The 22,886-nt window shown below is 45.3% G+C and overlaps 1 protein-coding gene across 2 annotated transcripts in view; it reads right to left on the bottom strand.

The window, feature by feature from the left end:
* The window catches only part of UFSP2 (UFM1 specific peptidase 2), a 78,673-nt gene that overhangs the window by 32,904 nt on the left and 22,883 nt on the right, over positions 1-22,886 (bottom strand). Inside the window, exons 3-5 of one of the 2 annotated variants that reach the window (XM_029586921.1) lie at positions 12,726-12,909; positions 12,575-12,638; positions 8,588-8,739 (exon numbers count right to left, since the gene is read on the bottom strand). In XM_029586921.1, the coding sequence (XP_029442781.1) occupies positions 8,588-8,739; positions 12,575-12,638; positions 12,726-12,909 (400 nt within the window). Of the gene's footprint in view, positions 1-8,587; positions 8,743-12,574; positions 12,639-12,725; positions 12,910-22,886 lie in introns of both variants that reach the window. The other variant, XM_029586920.1, reaches the window with a different exon arrangement.

Raw genomic sequence — 22,886 nt, forward strand, 5'->3', positions numbered from 1 at the left:
AAGTTTCTAGAACTTTGACTGAGCCTCACTGAGCATGCTCAGGCATTCATTGTATCACGTGTTCACGCAGGGTCCCCTCCAGTCTTATAATATAGAATTCAAGAGAATAAAATAATAAAGGAGAAGAAATCCACGTAATGGAAGCCAACACCACAGGGTGGCAGGTGGGTTTCATGAGGACTGATATCCTGTTGTCCTTGGAGAACATCTATTATAAGTAAGCAATTCTGGTTTCTCCGAGGACAATCAAGTTTGGCAGTCCTCACACATGGGTGAATCTCTAGTTACAGGCTGCCCCCCAACAAAAAAGGAGACCAACAAAACACCAAAATAAGTGCCAGTGGGCACCACAACAAACAGTTTTGTTGGTAACAGGAGAGGGCAGCCTGAACAAAAACAATGGGCCCTAGGTGGGAACAGATTTGGGTTCTACACCTCAAACAAGCTCTGAAGGACAGATTGGTCAATCCTCCTGTCGCGCCAGCTATTCTTATTTTATTTATTTATTTATTTATAGATTCTTTTATACCGTGGTACGTATAGTTATACATCACCTCAGTTTACAGTGAAACAATAAATTAGCAACAGGCTTTACAAATAACAGTATTAAACATTAGAACATTAAACAGCGACAGGCTTTACAATTATAACGGGTTTCAATGTAATATGCTAACTTCATTAAAAATATCAAGAATTATGCAGGAGTAAATTAACTGTCAACGGCGAAAAACAATCCAATCGAAAAACAATCCAAAACAATAATATAATATGATATGAATGTGTAGAGAGAACTCCAAATTGCAGCTCTGCAGATCTCTTCCAAAGCAACTGCTCTCAAGTGGGCCACCTACTCTGCCATGGCTCTAACAGAGTAAGCCTTGACATGGCCCCCAAAATGTAATCCCACCTGGGTATAATAGAAGCAGATGCAGTCTGCTATTCAATTAGAAAACATCTATTTGGCAATGGTAGTATTTCACGTATTCCTATCAAAAGAAAAAAAAAAACGTTGGGTGGACTATCTATGGGCTTTTGTCTGCTCCAGATAGAAGGCTAAGGCTTTTTTGCAGTCCAAACTGTGCAGATCTTGTTCGCCTTGGTGCGAATTGGGCTTCGAAAAGAATGTTGGCAGGATGATGGACTGGTTAAGATGGAAGTCCGTCACCAACTTAGGCAAGAACTTAGGGTGCGTGCGTAAGACCACCCTGTCATGGATAAACTTAGTGTAAGGTGGATAAGTCACTAGGGCCTGGAACTCGCTGATCCTGGGTGCTGAAGTGACCGCCACCAAAAATATGACTTTCCAGGCCAGGTACTTCAGTTCACAGGAGTGCAATGGCTCAAAGGGAGCTTTCATCAGCTGAGCTAACACCACAATGAAGTCCAAGGCACAGGAGCAGCCTTTAGGGGAGGCTTTAACTGAAGCAGGCCCCACATGACACGTACAACTATAGGCTGTACAGAGATTGGCGTACCATCTACACTTCGGTGGTATGCGCCACTTGCACTTAGATAAACTCTAACGGAGTTGGTCTTCAAGTCAGCTTCCGCAAGCAGGTTTGTGGGGAGCAGAAAAACAGATCTAGGGTCTTCTGCTCATACCACACGGAAAACCTTCTCCACTTCAGTCTGTAGGATTTTCTAGTGGAAGGCTTTCTGGAAGCTACCAGGACTCGAGACATATCTTCCGAGAGATTGAGTAGTTACATTATTAACTTCTCAACATCCAGGCTATGAGCGACAGTGCCTTGATGTTGGGATGTTGTAACCTGCCTCGATCCTGTGTGATGAGATCTGGGGAAGTCCCCAGTCTGATCGGTTTCCAGATGGACATCTCTGATGAGTGGAAACCAGACCTGTCTTGGCCAATGAGGGGCTTCAAGAGCGTCTTTGCTACCAGAGGAACTGGAGGCTACGCATACAGGAGACCCTCGCCCCCAATGCCAGGGTGGTTTGCCATGTGTCCTGTATAGGGAGCAGAACTGAGAAACCTTCCTATTCCAAAGCACTACAAAGAGATCCACATCTGGGCATCCCCAGAGGCTGAAGATCCGATTTATGATTCCTTGGACTAGAGACCAACCAAGGGTCTGGAGGCGTGACTCAGTCTGTCTGCTATTATGTTCTCCATTCCACCCAGGTATATGGCTCTGAATACCTTCCTGTGTGCGATGGCCCATAACCAGATCTGCACGGTTTCCCTACACAGGAGGTATGATCCTGTACCTCCCTGATTGTTGACAAACCACATTGCCACTTGGTTGTCAGTTTGGATCAGGACAATTTTGTTGGACAGCCAATCTCTGAAAGTCCATAGCACGTACCTGATTGCCCGGAGCTCCAGGAAATTGATCTGATAAAGACATTTCTGGGCAGACCATATACCCTGAGTGCTGAGCCCATCTACATGAGCTCTCCAATCCAAGGTGGCCACATCCATGATTAGGACAATTTGGGTAGGAGGACTTTGGAAGGAAATCCCCCATTCCAGATTTGAAATTACTCGCCACCAGGACAAAGAGACCCAGAGAGACGAAGATACTTGGATGCGATCCTGGAGGTTCTGTGTGGCCTGATGCCAGTGCAATCTCAGGGTACATTGGACCTTTTGCAGGTGTAAAGGGAGTGACATGAACTGTTGCAGCCATATAGCCCAACAGTCTCAAACGTGTGCCAAGCTACTGCCTGCTGGATCTGTAGAATCCCTGCTGCAATAGTCATCAGGTTGATGACCCTTTCTCCAGGCAGGAAAGCCTTGGCCTGAGCCGTGTCTAGCATGGCTCCAATAAAGTTCAATTAAGGTGGTGGGCTGAGATAGGACTTGGGGTAGTTGAAAACAAACCCTAGTGCCTCCAGCACCTGAATCGTTGAGCACATGGATTCATCGCCTCCTGCCAGAGAGGTGCTCTTGATCAGCCAATCGTCTAGATAGAGGAAAACATGAATTCCAAGTCTGCAAAGTACACCACCACTATGCCAGGCATTTCGTAAAAACACATGGGGATGATGCGAGCCCAAGTGGCAGCACACAACACTGGAAGTGCTGTTTTCTCACCATGAATCTGAGATACTTCCAGTATCTTGGAAAGATCTCAACATGGGTATGTCTTTCAGAATCAGGAAGCATAGCCAGGGCCCTTTTTGTAAGAAGGGCATCAGGGTGCCCAAGAAAGTCATCTTGAACTTTTCATTCTTTGATGAATTTATTCAAGGTCCTTAGGTCTAGGATGGCATTGAGTCCCCCCCCCCCCTCCCCGTTTTCTTTGCTATCAGGAAGTACCTGGAGTAAAATCCCCGCCCTCTTTGCCCTGGTGGAATAGGTTCAACCGCTCTTGCCATTAAGTGGGAGAAGAGCTCTGCTTCTGGTACTCCCTAGTGTGCTATCGGCCCCCAGAATAGGCTTGGGGGCAATTTGGCGGGGCATCCAATACGTTCAATCGGTATCCTTGGTGGATGATGGAAAGAACCCACTGGTCTGAGTTTAACACTGGGCCACTGGTTCACAAAGAACCGTAGCCTTCCTCTAACCAGAAGATCCGTCGTCCTGGGCACGGGCAACTGGACTATGTTCCCTGTGATCCAGTCAAAACCCTGTCCCTGGAGTAGACGGAGATGCCAGCTGGGGCTTCGGGGTTCTTTGTTGCTTGGATCAGCCTCAAGAGCTCTAATGAGTATGATGGGAATGAGGAGGTGGAGGATAGTACTTCCTCAGGCAGAAGGACTTTCTGGCCTGGACCTCAACGACCTGGATGAGGAGGGCAGGTCTGGAGTGCTAGTGGAGAGCTGCTGAAGGGCTGCACCGTGTCCTTGAACTTTTCTCCGAAGAGATTCTCACACGTACATGGAACGTCTGTGAGTCGCTCCTGCACCTCTGGTCTGAGATCTGAGTTCTGCAGCCATGCTAGTATGTGGGCAATGATTCCTGCTGCAGAGACCCTCAACGCTATCTCAAAAACATTGTAGAATGAGTTGGCCTCATGTTTTCCGCACTCCAGGCCCTTATGCACCAGCGACAGGAGGGTATCTTGTTACTGCTGAGGTAGTTGCTCATCCTGCACCTACTTCCAGATGTCCCACATACACTGGCTCATGTAGAGTGGTAGGCAGCCATGTAGGAAATAAGCATAGTGCTCTGGAACACCTTCCTCTCTAGAGAATCCAGCGCTCTGTGATCCTTTTCCAGGGGTGAATAGGAATGGGCTCTAGAGCACTTGGCCTTCTTGAGAGTGGATTCGACAACCACAGACTGGTGGGGTAGCTGATGATTGCTGAATCTGAGAGCCTTTTGGATGAGGTAAATAGCATCCACCTTCCTGTTAACGGGAGACAATGTGAAGGGTTGTTTCCACATCCTGAACAGTAACTCCACAAGGATCTTGTGCACTGGGACTGCTGTGATCTCCTTGGGAGGCTCCACAAACTGGACAATATCCTCTTCAGTCATCAACTGAAAGGGGATGGTCTCCGCCATCAACCGAAGAAAACCTGCAAAGGAGAGGTCCTTTGGCAGGGACTTCCTTCACTCCTCTGGAGATGGATCTGAGGGGAGACCATTCAAAGCATTGTCCAGAGACCACGGGTGAGTCATCCCCCCAAGAGATCATAGGTCATCTCCATTGTCATTGACAGAGAATGGAACCCTAGGTGGTCAGCCTCTGCCCAGTGGTGTAGGCATTGGTAGAAGTGGACAGGGTGGCCCAGGCCTTGGTGTCTTCTCCAGCATCGGGGGAGCTTCTTCCTCCAAGGAACCAGGAATGATGACTGGTTTGGCAGGTAATGATGGTGGCGGTACCCCGCAGGGCACTGATGCCACCTCAGGAACTGATGCCGGCTGGGTCAGTAACATGCTGATAAGCATATGCAGGGATTCCAGCAGTGGATTGAAGAGCAATGGTGCCAGTGTTGCAACACTAAGACCATAAATTACCTTCTCGATGGCTAGCTGCACAAGTCTCTCCAATTTTTCCTCGAACATCGCTAATGCCAAAACAGGCTGGGATGCAGAAGGTGTAACCAGATCCTCTTTGGAACCAAGAGGAGGATCGGTGGCAGGAATCGGGCCTGATGAAGTCCAAAGTGAATCCCCGGCATTGATGGAGGACTGGCTCTCCTAGTTGCGGGGTCACCACAGCAGAGGCTGATGCATCCCCATGCCCAGCACCATGCATCGACAGGGACCGATGCTAATGCTTCCTTGGCTTCCCTCGATGCTTGGAACGGTCCTTCCTCAGTGCCGAAACCAATGAACTGGACATCCTTGACCAGGAGGAGCCTGTCATTACCTAGTCTCCGGCGTCTCTCTCAGCTGATGATCTTAATGAAACTGATGGCCCCACCGATGTCGATGGCTCGGTGTCCATCAGTGTGGCTCCAAGGTCCCTTGATGCCAATGTCTCCGATACTGATGGACCAGTCTTCTCTGGCCCGAAGAGGTGCTCCAGATATGATGTCCCTTCAGGATCATCCTGGCACACTTGCTACAACCCCAGATGTTGTGTGATGCCCCAGTTGAGGACACATCTATCATGGGGGTCTATGATAGACATGGGCCTCGTACACCTGGGACACCACTTAAAACCCAAAGAGGCCATGTCATCACAAAATAAGAGGGATGTAAGCTCGAAATCAATGGTGGTGGAAGTTGATGGCCGGCAGGCACTGAGCACACTGCTGCCTCAGGGGTATCGACAACAAAAATAAACTTACCGATAAAAGTCGAAAAACCTATCTATCTAGGACAATAACGGGAGAACCGGGGGGACCCCACGTTGACCACACGAGACAGTGAAAAATAAATTGCGAAAATTAAGAAGTTTAGAAAAGTAGGCCAAAAATTTGGCAAAGTGAGGCTCTCACCTGACTGCGAGATGGCAGGCTCCACAGAAGAGACTAGAGGGGACCCCCAGATGGACGCATAGTATAATACATGCCTGAGCGTGCTCATTGAGGCTCAGTCAAAGTTCTAGAAAATTGAACATAAGATTTCTGTACCACGCTCCATCTGATGATGTCATCCCACGTGTGAGGACTGCCATTCTGCTTATCCTCGCAGAATAGTATATAAACTATTAATGTCCATATAATCACTAAAATTCATATTAATTAAGCATAAATTCCAATGTATCTCTTGCTAAGGAATCTTCCTTCCGAAGGATTGTAATACAGATCGAGGACTAAGATATGAGACTTTTTTCTTTTTTTTTTAAGATATCCTTGTTCTGGTTTGATTTCATTTGTCTTTTAATGTTTGCCATTCAAGTGATTTCTTGAATTGTATTTGAAACGCATATGAATAAAAAAAAAAAAAAAAAAAAGGATTGTAATACAGGATTCAAAGAGCGGGAGGAAGGTGGGCAGAGTGGCCCTTTCTCAAAGGCAAGCAGTCTCTCAGGATTCGTGCTGTATGTCTACCTTGTCTGAATCAGAGTTATGTACCTGAACGGGGATCTCAAGAAGGTCGCCGTTGACAGTTCTCCAACTTCCTTCAGTTCTATTTATTTTATTTTTATTTAGCATTTGTTTATATACCGAGGTACAGCTGACAATGCCTTCACTCCGGTTTACATTACAACGAACCAGTTACATTTAAATTCATAACATTAAAACAGATAGAAACAGAGTATTAACTTAGTAAAAGTTAATAAGTACATTGAACAATAGATAAGAATGTATGCAGTTCTTGAAGTTGACGGTTGAAGCCGTTAAAGAGAAAGAAGGTTTCTGCAAGTCGGGCGAGAGTCAGAAGGATTGTTGGAATAAAAAGGGGGCGAGAGGTGGATATGAAAAAGGATTTATGCTCTGTTATCATTGGGTGAACAGTCATTGTAAGACTGTGAGAGAAGCCATTCTTTAAGTTCCTTTTTAAAGGATTTAAGATTTTCTTGTGAATTGAGGTGTAGAGGTAAAGAGTTCCATAATTTTGGGCCGACTATAGAAATGGCTCTATTTCTGGTGGAGGAAAGTTTGGCTTGTGGTAATGAAGGGACATCCAGCTGAATTTTATATGTAGATCTTGTTGTACATGATGGTTTATGCAGATGTATAATATTGTCCAGGGCAGTGAAGTCTGCTTTGTGAATTGTCTTATGTAGAATTGTGATGACTTTGTACTCTATTCTTTTTTTTAACAGGGAGCCACTGTAGGTTGTGGAGTACTGGGGATATATGGTCGGATTTTCTTTTACCAGTCAGGACTCTGGCAGCTGCATTTTGGAGTAACTGTAGTGGTCTTAAGGTTGCATTGGGAAGGCCAATTAGAAGGGAGTTGCAGTAGTCAATACTGGAGAAGATGAGGGTTTGAAGAACGGTTCTGAAATCCCGGGGGTGAAGCAGCAGTTTAAGGTGTTTGAGTATTTGAATTTTGAAGAAGCCTTCTTTTGTTCGATTTAGTTCAAGAGCAGGGGCTTTTAAAATTGTTAATATCAATATTTCATCAGGAATTATATAAATAGCAGAATAAAAGGCAGATCTTAATTAATTTGTCAGACAGCTGACCATCTACAATTGTTTTCCAATAAGGTAGCCCCTGTCCTCAGCATCCTGTCTCTCTGGACTAGACTGTAAGCTCCACGGAGAAGGGAGACTGATTCTTTTGTGGGTTTAAACAACATTATACACAACTTATAGTGCTAGCTAAACTTTTAACAGTAATAGTAAATGATAAAGGGGATGGAACAGCTTCCCTATGAAGAAAGGCTGAAGAGGTTAGGGCTGTTCAGCTTGGAGAAGAGACGGCTGAGGGGGGATATGATAGAGGTCTTTAAGATCATGAGAGGTCTTGAATGAGTAGATGTGACTCGGTTATTTACACTTTCGAATAATAGAAGGACTAGGGGGCATTCCATGAAGTTAGCAAGTAGCACATTTAAGACTAATCAGAGAAAATTCTTTTTCACTCAACGCACAATAAAGCTCTGGAATTTGTTGCCAGAGGATGTGGTTAGTGCAGTTAGTGTAGCTGGGTTTAAAAAAGGTTTGGATAAGTTCTTGGAGAAGTCCATTAACGGCTATTAATCAATTTTACTTAGGGAATAGCCACTGCTATTAATTGCATCAGTAGAATGGGATCTTCTTAGTGTTTGGGTAATTGCCAGGTTCTTGTGGCCTGGTTTTGGCCTCTGTTGGAAACAGGATGCTGGGCTTGATGGACCCTTGGTCTGACCCAGCATGGCAATTTCTTATGTTCTTATTTTGTTAATGCTGCTGCTTTAACTCTGAAAGCCATCAGCACTCTGTGCTCTGGCCGTGCTAACCCACAGTCTTGGGTTTTCTCGATGGCGTTTCAGCTGCCAACAAACTTGCAGCTCTTCTAGGACCCATAGACAGGAAAGCATTAATGCTGATTGGAGGGAGCAACTGCTCTCGAAGAATTTCTGATTCATTTTTCAGAACTTCCACAACGAACAAGTTAAATATCACAAGTAGTTTTCCAAGTAGGTAATACAATCTTTTTGTAAGCATGAGGTGTCAAAAGTGCCAAGTTTTTGGACAATGGATCCTCATCAATTGGACAGAATAGAAAACAGAACAGCATTGACTTTGGTTTACTTGGTTCTGAGAGAAAGGGGCTTGGCTGTCAGATACTTACTTTCCCCAGGGTTTGTCTGGTGAAACGGACACCACAACATCGAGGGGTAATGTCATGTGTACATGGTGGTGGTCCTGGTTTTCCTGTTGGATGACTGGTGCTACAGCAGTCAAGGCAGTAGACATCTCAGAGAAAAGGCTTATATTTACCACCTGCTGCAACAAAGAATCAAAACAAAACACATTCTTATTTGATTCAACTGATCCATATTTATTTACCACGAAAACAGCAATCTGACAGATTAAATTGCAGGCTTTAAAAGGATAAGTATCACAAAAAGGCTTTTTTCTGTTTTACATACCTTGTGAAACATCTAAAATGACTTTCCCTGGAATGTTTCTTATTTTGCTGCTTTATTTTGACCTGTTTTCTTTTTTTTTTTGCCCAGCAGTTTCGATCTGCTCATTTATCATCCCTCAAACCCCTGATCATCCCTCAAATCCCCTGATCATCCCTCATTTATCATCCCTCAAATCCCATTTATCATCCCTCAAAGCTCATTTATCATCATTTATCATCATTTATCATCATCAATTATCATCATCTTCAAAGCTCATTTATCATCCCTCAAAGCTCATTTATCATCCCTCAAATCCCCTGATCATCCCTCAAACCAAAACTCCACTAAGAAATAGGGCTTTCTCCACAGCAAGTCCTTCACTTTGGAATTCACTACCAACAGAACTCAGACAAGTCACCTGCCACCAGTCATTCAAGAAAAAACTGAAAACCTGGCTATTCAGCCAAGCATTTCCATGATTTCTAAGAAGCTGTTTCAACGAACTCTTATTACACCCTCTCCGCTCCAACTATATAACCCCTCCATTCCCCGCCCTCCATTCTTTTCTCCCCCTTGGATTTAGACATATAAGACTTTGTTGTGCCATGTATATCTTGTTCTTATGTTTATGTTTAGCCATGTATTTTTTTGCCACTGTTTAAATGTTACTCAAAAAGTTATACAATATGTTACTCTAAAAAGTTCTTTGTTATATGTAATTGCCCACAAGCAAGCTTTTCAACTGTTCTCTGTAAACCGATTTGATTTACATATTATGTAAGAAGATCGGTATATAAAAACCATAAATAAATAAATAAATAAATAAATAAATTTAGACCTCCAGCTCAATCAGAACTGGCATCTACTTGGTTACAACCCCATGACCCTTCATTTCCAACTACTCAAGGGATCCTCTCCTATTTTATATTTCCTCCTCCTCACTTAGTCCAGCCTTTGCAGCAACTTTCCTTGACCAGGGACTACAGGCTGTAGTTCACCCCAGAATGCAGTAACGTGAACCCCAAGTCTGGCAACTAGGTGTCACCATTGAGCAATGGCTGAGACTTGTGAAAGCTGCCGCCACAGCATCCCCAACCCTGGCCGGCTTGGGAATAGTCCACATGGTACAGCGCAGCACTATTTATTTAAAACCATTTACTATACTGCTTTCCTGGTTTAGGAAACGCCCAAAATGGTGAACAGGCATGAAAAAAGTGCAGCTGTGTTATCCAAAATGAAATCTTAAGAACAACATTACCAACAGAACAACAGATGATAGCCTTTGGCCTACTTTAAACATGTATTTGTTCCATGGCCTTTTGCCTGCCTACTACTGGGCTGGCCCTATTTTGACTTACTTTAGTTGTTTTCTAAGATTATGCTTGAGGAGTTGCAGTGCTGTCAAGCCAACTTACAGATTTTATTTTATTTATTTAGATTTTTTATATTCTGCTTTTTACACTTTTTCAGCACTTCAAAGTGGATTACATTCAGGTACTGTCTTACAATCTTACAGGTCGATACTGTAACGTGCGGTTGAAGATTTCCCGTCTGTAACGTGCTGGGAGCGCACAATTCGGACGCGTAAGGCGATCCAGCGATACAGTCTCCAGTTTCACGCGTCCTTAGCGCTTCTTAAAACAGACGCATAGCCCTTTCCGCACGCAGCATGTATATGATATGTAAATGAACGAATTAGCTGTATAATGAAGGAATTAGCTATTCCCCTCCGATACTGTAACGCGCGCCCCGACTATCGCTGCCATTTTGCCCCGCGTTTAACCTGCTAACTTACCGCCTACCCCTACCCCTGCGTTAGAGGCAGGGGTAAGGGTAGGCGGCAAGCTTTCCCCCAGCCCCCTCTCACCTGCCCTGGCCGCGTCCATGGATGCTGGCCTCCGGGGCAGCCCCAGTCCTCCCCCCTCCTCCCGAAGAAAAAAAAAAGCGAAAAAAAGTTGCGAGAGAGAGGGGGGAGAGGACGGCAATCCTACGCTCGGCGACTTACTTTTGCAGCCCCCCTCCTCCGGACATCGTGGCTTCCCCCGTGCCAGTCCCCCCTCCCCTCCTCCCGAAGCAGGGCGCGAAAAGCAGCCTTGCTCCGGGAGGAGGGAAGAAGGGACTGGCAGTGTAAAGCGGCGAAGCGACTTACTTTTTGCAGCCCACTCCGGACATCGGACGACCTCTCCTGCCTCCAGCTGCTCGCGAAGATGGACGCCTGCACGGCCGCTGAAGACGTGACGTCACATGCCGTGACGCCAAACGTCATGACGTCACGTCTTCAGCGGCCGTGCAGGCGTCCTTCTTCGCGAGCAGCTGGAGGCAGGAGAGGACGTCCGATGTCCGGAGGGGGCTGCAAAAGTAAGTCGCTTCGCGCTTTTCGCGCCCTGCTTCGGGAGGAGGGGAAGGGGAACTGGCACGGGGGAAGCCACGATGTCCGGAGGGGGGCTGCAGAAGTAAGTCGCCGAGCGTAGGATTGCCGTCCTCTCCCCTCTCTCTCTCTCGCAACTTTTTTTTTCACTTTTTTTTTGCTTCAGGAGGAGGGGAGAGGGGACGGCAATCCCGACTTCCTGGTATCTGTCATTTCAAATGACATTTGAAATGACAGATACCAGCGTGGCCGTGAAGCGTTAGGCCCGAGCACCCAGGTTATTGTATAGGCGCTCTATACCGTAAAATGGGTTGCGCGGGCCTAACGCTTCCCTAACACTTCGCAGACGCGGCATGCATTTGCATGCAATTAGAAGAGAGTATCGAGCGGTAGGTGAAGAGAACTGTGCGTGCGGGGAACGAGGGTGCGCCAGGCACTGCCGCACTCTTTCTACCGCGGCCTTAGAGTATCGACCTGTTAGTTTGTACCTGAGGCAATGGAGGGTAAAGTAGGTAAAATGACTTGCCCAAGGTCACAAGGAGCGACAGCAGGACTCAAACCCTGGTCTCCTGGTTCATAGCCCACTGCTCTAACCACTAGGCTACTCCTCCACTACAGTATATGAATTTTGGACAGCAATATAGCATGGCCTCTTGCACAATTTTACAGTGTTCAGTCCATTCTTATAATTGCTGAACCAATCCAATCCAATTCAAACTACTAACTTTTAAGAATCTTAGGAATATTCAGCGATGCTGCCGCACTGCTGAATATCCCTGTTAAGTTAGCTGGATAGGTGGATCTGGCTAACTTAGGGGGTTATTTTCCAAGCTATGAGGGTCCTTATCGCATGCATTAGGGCCTTATTGCACGCAATAAAGCCCTAACGCACGCGATCAGGGCCTTATCGCAGAGGTAAAATTTAAATTAGGGGGAGGGGAAGAGTTGGGGCGGAATTAGGAGGGAATAATGTTTCGATAATGTTTCGAAGATTATCGCTGGCAGTAGCGCAGGAAGTAGCACCACCTTTTACGGTGGCGCTATGCCCGCAATAGCCTGCAGCCGGCCGCAGCGTGGCAGGAGAAACCGCACCGCCGTGGTGTGGCTGGCTGCAGGCTATCACCTGACCACCCCCTCCTTCGCCTCCCCCCCCCCCGCCCTCTGTAGCGCAGGGTTCATCATTCCGCATGGAATGATGAACCCTGGCCTTAACTAGCTGCTCAGTGGCTGAATATGGACCCCATAATGTGAATTGTTTTTGTAGTCGATGATGGTACATCCCTTTTAATTTCTTATGAAAGCTGGTCTGATAACTGGTGAGAGCAAATGGAAAGCATACCATGCCTGGAGCCTCTTTCTCCTTCTTTTTGGCCAACTTTGGTTTTGTCGTCTCCTCATTCAACCTAAAACATTGGTAGAAAGACTAAATTTACTGCGCAAAGTGCATTGCTTTCAGCGTACTGTGTGACCAACACCACAGATGTACTCACTGGATGAAGCGCAGGATGTCTTTGCAGGCAGAGTCATCGTTCAGCTCAGATGGGACCGTGTTAACGCCGCTGTTGGGCCAGAGAAACACTGCACTATGGCAAATGTTGAATACCAGCCACTCTGTGGAGAGCTTGGCAGAAAGTTCCCGCAGTGCACTTACCAGCACCTTCTGAGTAGAGGCTTCTATGCAGAAACAACAACAAAGATTTAATCTGTTTTATATAGTGTGAAATTAGAAAAGTCAAACAAACAATGTGCAGTGATACATTTTGACTGGGCTAAACTAATCCATTTCTGACTGGTTCTCGAGATGCGCCCTTCGCCAAAGTTAAAGCCAAATCATGAAGGGTATGTAACCCTCGAAAACTAGTCAGAAATGAATTAAGTTAGGCCAATCAAAACGTCTCACCTACAACTTGTTGACCTTTATATTTACATATTGAAGTGGCCTAACATGGCAGCCACAATACCTTATCTATATAAGGTAGATACATTCCCTACTACTTCTGCATTGATTTAAAATTAAACATGAGGCATATTGGGAATTTTTGCTCATAAAAGCAAAGGATTCTATGTTCAAAAAGTTTCCCTACAGACACAAAATAAAACATTTAGTTATGCTGATATTGTTTAAGGAGGTAACAGCACATGCACTCCTGCTCTGCTGGTCGTGGATGGAAACATGCAACTTGCTTTGTGAATAAAAGTAACTGCAATGGGACGCAAGGTTCTGGAGCTGCCATCAGGGAATAAAGGCACCAACCAGTCATGCCACCTTACAAGCTTACATCTCTCCCACAGCCTTAGCTCAGGGACAGTAGATTCTGACAGACTTATCCTAAGCACCAATCAGTGCTGGAAAAATCCCAGGTCACCTAAAATTCAAAGCCTGGTACCCAATGACAGAGAAGCTGGCGAGTTTGGCATTGGGGGTGGGTGGGATGGTGGAATGTTTTGGTGGTGGCTGCTATCCATGGGGTCCCAGCCATAGAGTATTGTGGAGGCTGCAACCAGAAAGGTCCTATTACTAGGCTGAGTAGGAGTCCTTGAAGTGGGGGTTAGAGAAGGAGGGAGAAAACAGAAAGAGCAAAAAAAAAGTCAAAAAAGAAAGGAAAAGAAGAAAAAAGAAAACAAAAATAGAATATCAAATATGGAAAATCAGCCAAAAAAAGGAAAAAAAGAGCAAAAAAAAAAACCCCACAAAAAATTCCTGGTTCCGAAAAAAATGTGGCTGGACTTAAGATATTTTTCCTCCACTGACCCCAACGCATTTTCACTGAAAATTAACTGAACATGTAATAAAAATGTGATTTTCAACTATTAAACATAAAAGGAGCAAACAGGAGCTGGACATCACAGAACAGCAGCAAGTAAGAAACAAATATTTCATTTTTTTATAAAAACATAAAGAAACAGAAATGACAGCAGACAAGGACCAAACAGTCCATCCAGCCTGCCCAGCAAGCTTATAGTAGCATCTGCCACACCATACAAGTCACCCACATACTTAGTTTCCCAAACTGTCAAAGTCAGCGCCCTTGTTGGTTGCTGTCTGAGTCCAATTCTCCATTACCTCTGCCATTGAAGCAGAGAGCAATCAGGCTGATACAGTACAGTGCGCTCCTCCGCGTTTGACGCGCTAGCTTTACCCCTTATACAGTAAGGGGTAATAGAACGTCAAAAACGCGCTTACAACACCCACCCCCCCCCGAAACTAATAGCGCCCGCAACATGCAAATGCATGTTGATGGGCCTATTACTTATTCCCGCGCGATATAGAAAGTAAAATGTGCAGCCAAGCCGCACATTTTACTTTCAGAAATTAACGCCTGCCAAAGGCTGGTGTTAATTTCTGCCGGCACCGGGAAAGTGTACAGAAAAGCAGAAAAAACTGCTTTTCTGTACACCCTCCAACTTAATAGTCTATGTGCCTATTTGTAAACCGTTGCGATGGTATATAACTTAGCGACGGTATAGAAAAGTTTTTAAATAAAATAAATAAATAAATAAAATCATAGCGATATTAAGTCGGAGGCCCCAAAATAAAAAAAAATAAAAAAATTTAAATCGGCTCAATTATGCCGGAGTCCGTTTTCCGATCCCGTAGCTGTCAGCGGGCTCGAGAACCAACGCTGGCAAAATTGAGCGTCGGCTGTCAAACCCGCTGACAGCCGCCGCTCCTGTCAAAAAAGGAGGCGCTAGGGACGTGCTAGTGTCCCTAGTGCCTCTTTTTACCGTGGGCCCTCATTTGCATGTGGGCCGATACTAAATCACGCGCACAGGAGAGTGGCCTATGCGCATGTCGGGAGAGCGGGCGCTCTCCGGCTCTTCCGCACTTTTTTCTGTATCAGCCCGAATGTTGGAGTTGCATCATTTCCATGCTTGTTTTCCCAGACTGTAAAATTCATGTCTTTGGTGGTTGCTGTCTGAAACTAATTCCCCTTTTCCCCCTGCTGTTAAAGCAGAGAGCAATAATGGAGTTGCATGAGCAGTATAAAGCAGGGCTTCCCAAACCTGTCCTGGGGACCACACAGCCAGTCGGGTTTTCAGGATATTCACAATGAATATGCATGAGATACGTTTGCATACCATGGAGATCCCCCCTGGAGATCTTCCGTCTGCGCCATCCGAAGGGGTTGTGAATGAGCTGGGAGGGGAGGGGATTGAGAGAGGGGAGTGACTGAGGGGAGGGGGGAGGGGGGGGGGGGGGAGGGGGGAGGGGGGAGGGAGGAGAGAGTGAGGTAAGAGGGAGTGGGAGGGAGAATAGAGGTGGGAGGGAGAATGGGGGAGGGGAGGTGGAAGGGAGAATGAGGGGGAGGGGGAGGGGGAAGGAAGAATGAGGGGGAGGGGGAGGGAGAATGAGGGGAGGGGGAGGTGGAAGGGAGAGGGAGGGGGAGGTGGGAGGTGGAAGGGAGAATGAGGGAGAGGTGGAAGGGAGAGGGGGGGGGGAGGGAGAATGAGGGGGAAGGAAAAGGACCGAAAATGTTTTTTTAATGTAGCCAGTTGTTACGGGCTTAACAGCTAGTACACAAATAAGGAACAAGAACAAGGATACCAGACAAAGAATAAATGGATAAGGGGTCAAAGGTAGAGAAGGGATACCTCGCTGAGGCAGAGAGTAACCTGTGAGGGAGGGTTTTATAAGGTTGGCCTTGCTACATCAAGCAGCCTTCAAGGCAGAAGCTAGAGCAATCTGAGCTGCCCATTGAAGATCCCAGCTGGCAGGGGCCTGGCTAGCAGCCAGCCTCGTTAGAGTGACCCCCTTCTAAGAACCTCTCCCTCAGGTCCCAACTGGCAGGAGGGCCGTGGACATCTGGAATGGAGCAAGGCAGAAACTGGGTGCCTGGAACAGAGGCAAAAATCCATCAAATGTGGTGTCTTGGACACTGCAGGTAGCACCTGGGACAAGGACTTTAATGCTGTGGGTGCAACCAAAATCAAAGGCCGGGAAGCTGCAGATACAGCCTGGAGCACAGCATAGCTCTGAACAGTTGGAGTTCATCAAGGCAAAGGAAGACTTGAGCAGTGACGGCCCTAGACTCGTGTCGAAATCATAGCCAGCATAGTCTGCTGCTTGGGGGATTGTGAATGCTGTCAGAAACAAAGTTTTGGGTGCTGTGGATGCAGCCTAAACTGGTGTTTTGGAATGGGCTGCAGGAGCAACCAGGACTGGGGTGGCTGGATCAGAATCCACCTGGAGTGACATAGCTGAAGCACAGTAGCTGGATTGGTGTCAGTCTGGAGCGGAGTAACTGGCCCAGCCTGGAACAGAGTCGTGCAAGAACTGGCTCAGCCTGGCATTGCAGAGAAGTAGCAGGAAAAGGTGGCTCAGCCTGGACCAGAGTCATGGCAGAAACTGGTTCAGCTTGTTGTGAAAATATAGCAGGAACTGGCATATCTTGTTGCACAGAAACGACAGGAAAAGCTGGCACAACCTGGACAGATGCAAGGAAGGGACTGTTAAAGTCAGCAAAGACATTGCAGGCTTCATCGGTGGCTGGACAGAGGCTGCTGGAATCACTGTGAATGGAGACTTTGGATCAGTGGGCGGCATAGCCAGTGATGAGGTCTCTGGTGCTGTTGTGAAAGAACCAGCCTGAAGAAAGGTCTCTGGTGCTGATGTGGGTAAAGCAGCTGTAAAAGAAGCAGCCTAGAGAAAAATCCTTGGTGCCGAGACAGGCACAGCTTGGGATAAAGACTTGGATGCTGTGGATGCAGCCTGAGATAGTCTTCAGAAGTACTAAGGGAGCAGCCTTGGTTGAAGACTCAGGAAGGGCACAATCTAGACCGGAGTGTTTAGAAGTGATGAGGTAGCCTGGACTGGATTCTTTGGACAAGTCCAAGCTAGGAACACACTGGAGAGATAGGCCAATGGGAGGCCTAATCCAGAACAAGAGAAAGGCTGGGAACACACACGCAACGAAGGCCACTGGGAGACCTAAACAGAGAATAACTCCAGGTGAGGCCTCACCAAGGGCATTATCACCTCTTTTTTCTTACTGGTTATTCCTCTCTCTATGAAGCCCAGCGTTCTTCTGGCTTTAATGCTGAGCTTCATAGAGAGAGGAATAATCAGTAAGAAAAAAAGAGGTGATAATGCCCTTTTACAGATCCTTGCTAAGGCCTCACCTGGAGTACTGTGTTCAATACTGGTGCCCGTATCTCAAAAAATGTTATATGTACGGGCACTGCCCAATGGTTTTTTGTTCACTGTGAACCGATACGATGTGCTAACGGATATCGGTATAAAAGAAATGTTAAATAAATAAATAAAAAAGGATAAAGTCAGGATAGAAGTGGTCCAAGGAAGAGTGACCAAAATAGTGAGGGGTCAGCATTGGAAGACTTATGAGGCGAGGCTGAAGGATCTGATTATGTACACCCTGGAAGGAAGGAGGTGCAGAGGAGATATGATACAGACCTTTAGATATCTGAAAGGTTTTAATGATGCACAATCGTCAAACCTTTTCCATTGGAAAGAAATTAATAGAACTTGGGGTCATGAAATGAAACTCCAGGGAGGACAACTCCGAACCAATGTCAGGAAATATTTCTTCATGGTGGATGCCTGAAATGCCCTTTCAGAAGAGGTGGTGAAGACCAAAACAGACAAGAAATTCAAAGGGGGATGGGATAAACACTGTGGATCCCTAAAGGCTAGAGGATGGAAATAAAGAGTGCATGGGGTAACTTGCTGGTGTGGCAGTTGATACCCTTAACAAACAAGCCTTGATACTGTTATTGCAACTCTATCATTGCTCTCTCCTTCAACGGTAGTGAGAAATGGGGAACTGGATTCAAAATTAACCAATGAGGGCCCCGACTTTTACAGTTTGGGGAACAAATAAACATGGGGGTAATTTGCTGATGCGGTGCTTACTACTCTTAATCACTAAGCCCGATTCTTTGATACAAGTCCAACATTGCTCTCTGCTTTCATGGCAACGGTTAAGGGAAACTGGATTGAAACAGCAACAGAGGGCCCTGACGTTTATGGTCTAGTAAACTGATAAGCATGGGGGTAACCTGCACAGTGCAACAGATACTGACATAAGCTTGCTGGGCAACAGGGTGGATCATTTGGTCCTTTTCTGTCATTTCTATATTCAAGACAAGGAACACGGACACTCTGGAATTGTTGTACAAATGAATACCATTGTTGTCATATTTTCTGTCAAATGTTATGATTCATGTTTTCAATGGTTAATAAAAATCTAATTGACAAAAAAAAAAAGGCCAGCAAGAGACCTAAACAGAGCAAGAGCAAGGCAAAGAATAGATAGGTAAGAAAGAAGAACACAGAATACATGGACAAGGGGCCAAAGGCACAGAAGGGACTCCATGCTGAGGCGGAGGAAGGGTTTTATAGGGCTGAACTTGCTGCATCATGCAGCCTTCTAGGCAGAAGCTAGAGCGGATCCAAGCAGCCCATTGAGGACCTAGCAGCCAGCTTCATTACAGCCACTAGGGAGCCTCTGTATTTGTTCCATCCCCTGAACATTTTTTCACATTTTTGTTGTGTCAGATTTGCATGAATTTAAATTAGCATTTTGTTCTACTCAACAATAGAGCATAATCCACAACTTTCAGGATCAAACATGTTTTACTGGGGGACAGACATACATATCCAAAATACAAAACTGAAATTCAATTGGATAAGTCTTCACTTCCCGGTCAATACTTGGTGGAAGCACCTCAGCCAGCAATTACAGCTTTGAATCTGTTGCGAGATATCTCCACCAATTTTGCAAACCTAGATTTGTCAATATTAGACCATTCTTCTTTACAAAACTGATCAAGCTCTGTCAATGGTCCTTGGGGAACACTGATGGACAGCAATCATCAAGTCATGCCACAAATTTTCAATTGGATTGAAGTCAGGGCTTTGACTTGGCCATTCCACGACCTTTTTTGTTCCACAGCCACTACAGAATAGTTTTTGCTATGTGCTTCAGGTCACTGTCATACTGAAAAGTGAACTTTCATTCTAGTTCCTCCACATTTTCCTCAAGAAATTTTCTGTACTTTTCTCCATCCATTGTCTCTTCTATCCTGCCATGTACCCCAGCCCTGCCATTGAGAAATATTCCTATAACATGATGTTATCACCACCATGCTTCAAAAGTAGGGATGTTTTCACTGGATGATGTACTGTGTTGGGTTTGTGCCAAACCTAACATTTTGCATTCAGGCCAAGAAGTTCTATTTCAGTTTCATCAGACCACAAAACATTTTGCCACATGCCTACAATATCCCCTGAATGTTCCTTTGCATACTTCAGATGGGATTTCAGGTGGACTTTCTTAAGTAATGGCTTCCTTTTTGCCACCCTACTCTATGGACCAGATTTGTGGAGTGAACATAAGAAATTGCCATTCTGGGTCAGACCAAGAGTCCATCAAGCCCAGCAACCTGTTTCCAACAGTGGCCAAACCAGGCTATAAGAACCTGGCAAGTACCCAAACACTAAGAAGATCCCATGCTACTGATGCCAGTAGTAGCAGAGGCCATTCCCTAAGTCAACTTGATTAATAGCAGTTAATTGACTTCTCCTCCAAGAACTTATCCAAACCTTTATTAAACCCAGCTACATTAACTGCACTAACCACATCATCTGGCAACAAATTCCAGAGCTTAATTGTGCGTTGAGTGAAAAAGAATTTTCTCCGATTAGTTTTAAATGCTAACTTCATGAAATGCCCCTAGTCCTTCTATTATCCGAAAGTGTAAATAACCAATTCACATCTACCCGTTCTACCATTGGCTTCTTGGTTGCCTCCCTGATTAGTCTCTTCCTTGTTCAGTCATCCAGCTTGGAGGGATGACCTGATATAGGCAGTCTTGGTGGTGGCCATAAAGCTTCCACTTTTTAATAATCAAAGATTTTGCAGTTCCTTCTGTGCTTTTCCATAACTTTGTCCCAGAGTTCTTTTGACTACTCTTTGGTGCTCATAGTTAGATCTTTGTTATGATATGCACTACATAGCAGTAAGAACCAACAGAAACTACATTTTATATCACAATTTTTAAAGTACTTATTTCCTTGAAAGGATTTAATTTTCTTAGAGCTCTCAGCTTTAAGAATTACAGCTAATAACACAAGCTTGTGAATCAAAATGACATATTAATTTGCTCCACTAAATCTCTCACAGAGCTGGAAAAGGTGATACGAACATCTATATGAGATACGAAGGAGGGTGGTATGCCACCAAAACTCCAAATTCTCAAAATCTGTCTTTTTGCTATTCAAAGTTAATTTACTTTCCAGTAATCAGCAGGTAATTTCCTGTACTGCTCTATTTAAGCAGCCAACAGCAAAGTTATTATCTTTTCCTGCAGGAACAATTAGTTGTATATTATCAGAACATCTGCTGCCTAGGGGTCGCATAAAGATGTTAAGTAAGGGAGAGAAAGAAAGTGCAGGGAACCTTCAATGCTCACTGAAAAATACCTATCAAACAGGAAGGAGACAATTTGCTTCAGGGCACAATCAGCGATGTCTACAATCCTGCAAGCAGTCCAACAATATCCTGTGATTGACCAAATCAAGCGTGCATATCAGATCTAGCAAGAACAAGTAGATCACTACCCCCCACAAAAAAAATCCAAGTTATGCAAAATTTCATCCACAGTAGCAAGAATTGTCTCTGTGCTGTAGCCAGCATGGAAACTGGCCTGGCATGCATGCAGCTCCAGAGAGTCTTCCAAAAGCAAAGTAAATTGGGCTGTTACTTTCTTCTCACCAACTTTGCTACAAAAAAAATGTTAGAAATTAGATGATAACTGGAGCAAAGACAGGATTAAAACTGGGATAAGAAAAGAATGCAATAAAGAAGACAGCAAAAGCCCATCTTGAAAAGACACATTTACTATCTTTACTAGTGACTGAAGAATATCATCTGGAAAAAGGTTTCCCCAGATTAGGTGGGCATGGATCAGAAAGACATGGTGTTGTCCTAATCTTCTTCAACAGATCTTTCAAATCAAGGTGAAACAAAGATTTCAGGATGGTCAACTGATCTTCCCACTCATTCATCTTTACAGTTTGGGCCCCAAGCTCAAAACATTAACATATTAGGCTGAGTGCTCCAGATCCACTTATCAGTACTACAAATGCTTTCAGGCACTCAGTAAAGATTTATACCATGGAATGGTGTTTTTAGCAGCTTTTTTCTGCTGCAATTATAACATGAGATGGACTTGTCCACCCAACGGTATATAAAACCGTTTAAATAAATAAATAAATAAATAAATAAATAACAGGCTCTTTGCATACACAGGGAGATTCACTGGGCTATAATCTGGAGTCACTCGAAGGAAAAGTTCCACACACAGAACAAATTGCCTCAAGAAGCACTGTTTTCAAGATCAGTAAATGCAAGGAGAAGTTACGCATCAGTCAAAAAGTAGGGCCCGCTAAGAAATCCAAAACCAGATTAAGACTCCACAAGGGCACCAGTAACCGCAGGGGAGGACAAAGATGTTTCACTCTTTCAAGAAAGGGTCCACATCTGGATGAGCCGACAAGGGTCCACCATTCACCTGATCCCTGAAACAGGCAAGGGCCGTTACCTGTACCTTTCAAGAATTAAGGGCCAACCCTTTATTTAATCCATTCTGCAAAAATTCCAAAATAAGCGGGATCTTAACCGAACACAAACTCCTCCTATATTTTCACATCAAACTTCAAATACTCACCAAAACCGCACGTAAGCCAAAGAAGTGGGAAACTTATCTCGCACGCAGCAAGGTGGCAATCACCACAGTAGAATATCCATGTTTCAGCAAGAGAGCCCTGTCAAGTGCCATACCATAAGAAAAAATCGAGTTGGATCTTCATGAAGAACAGGCCCCTGCCATGGCAAATCCCTGTGCGCCAGAAGCTGGAAGGAAGAGTGCACTAGGAGACTTTTCAGATCTGCATACAATAGTCTCCTGGGCCAATTTGATGCCACCAGAAGCACCATCCCCCTGTGACTCTCGATCTTCCATATCACCCTGCCCAATATGGGCTATGGGGGAAAGGCATATAGCAGCTCGCCCTCCAGCCAATCCTGCATGAGGGCATCGATGCCCAAGGACTTCAGATCTCTCCTGTGACTGAAGAAGCGAGGAACATTTGCAGTGTGAGAAATCACTAGTAGGTCCAGAAATGGAAGGCCCCAGTGATCCACTACTAGCTGAAATGCCTCACTTGACAATTCCCATCCTCCTGAATCCAGACTCTGACTGCTGAGAAAGTCTACTCTTCATTGTCTTTTCCTGCAATGTGTGAGGGTGAGATCTCTTGAAGATGCACTTCTGCCTATTCCATAAGTTGGGCTATTGCTTGTGACACTTGCTGGCTCTTGGTTCCTCCCTGCCGATTGATGTAAGTCACTGTTGTTGCATTGCCTGACATTATCCAGACCGCTTGACCCTGCAATCGATCGCCAAACAGCAAGCATGCCAAATGGACTGTCTGGGTTTCCAGCTGATTGATACTCCAGAGAGTCTCTTCTCTACTCAAGCGCCCTTGCACTGTCAGCTCCCCAACCCTGGAGGCTTGCATCTATCATGAGTACCAGCCAATCCGGTGAGCTTAGGGAAACCCCCTTTCTCAGATGATCTGCTTTCAACCACCATTGCAGGTATGGGCAGACCTCCATTGGTAGATGAAG

This window comes from Rhinatrema bivittatum, chromosome 1 (genome assembly GCF_901001135.1).
Source record: "Rhinatrema bivittatum chromosome 1, aRhiBiv1.1, whole genome shotgun sequence".
Classification (NCBI taxonomy): domain Eukaryota; kingdom Metazoa; phylum Chordata; class Amphibia; order Gymnophiona; family Rhinatrematidae; genus Rhinatrema; species Rhinatrema bivittatum.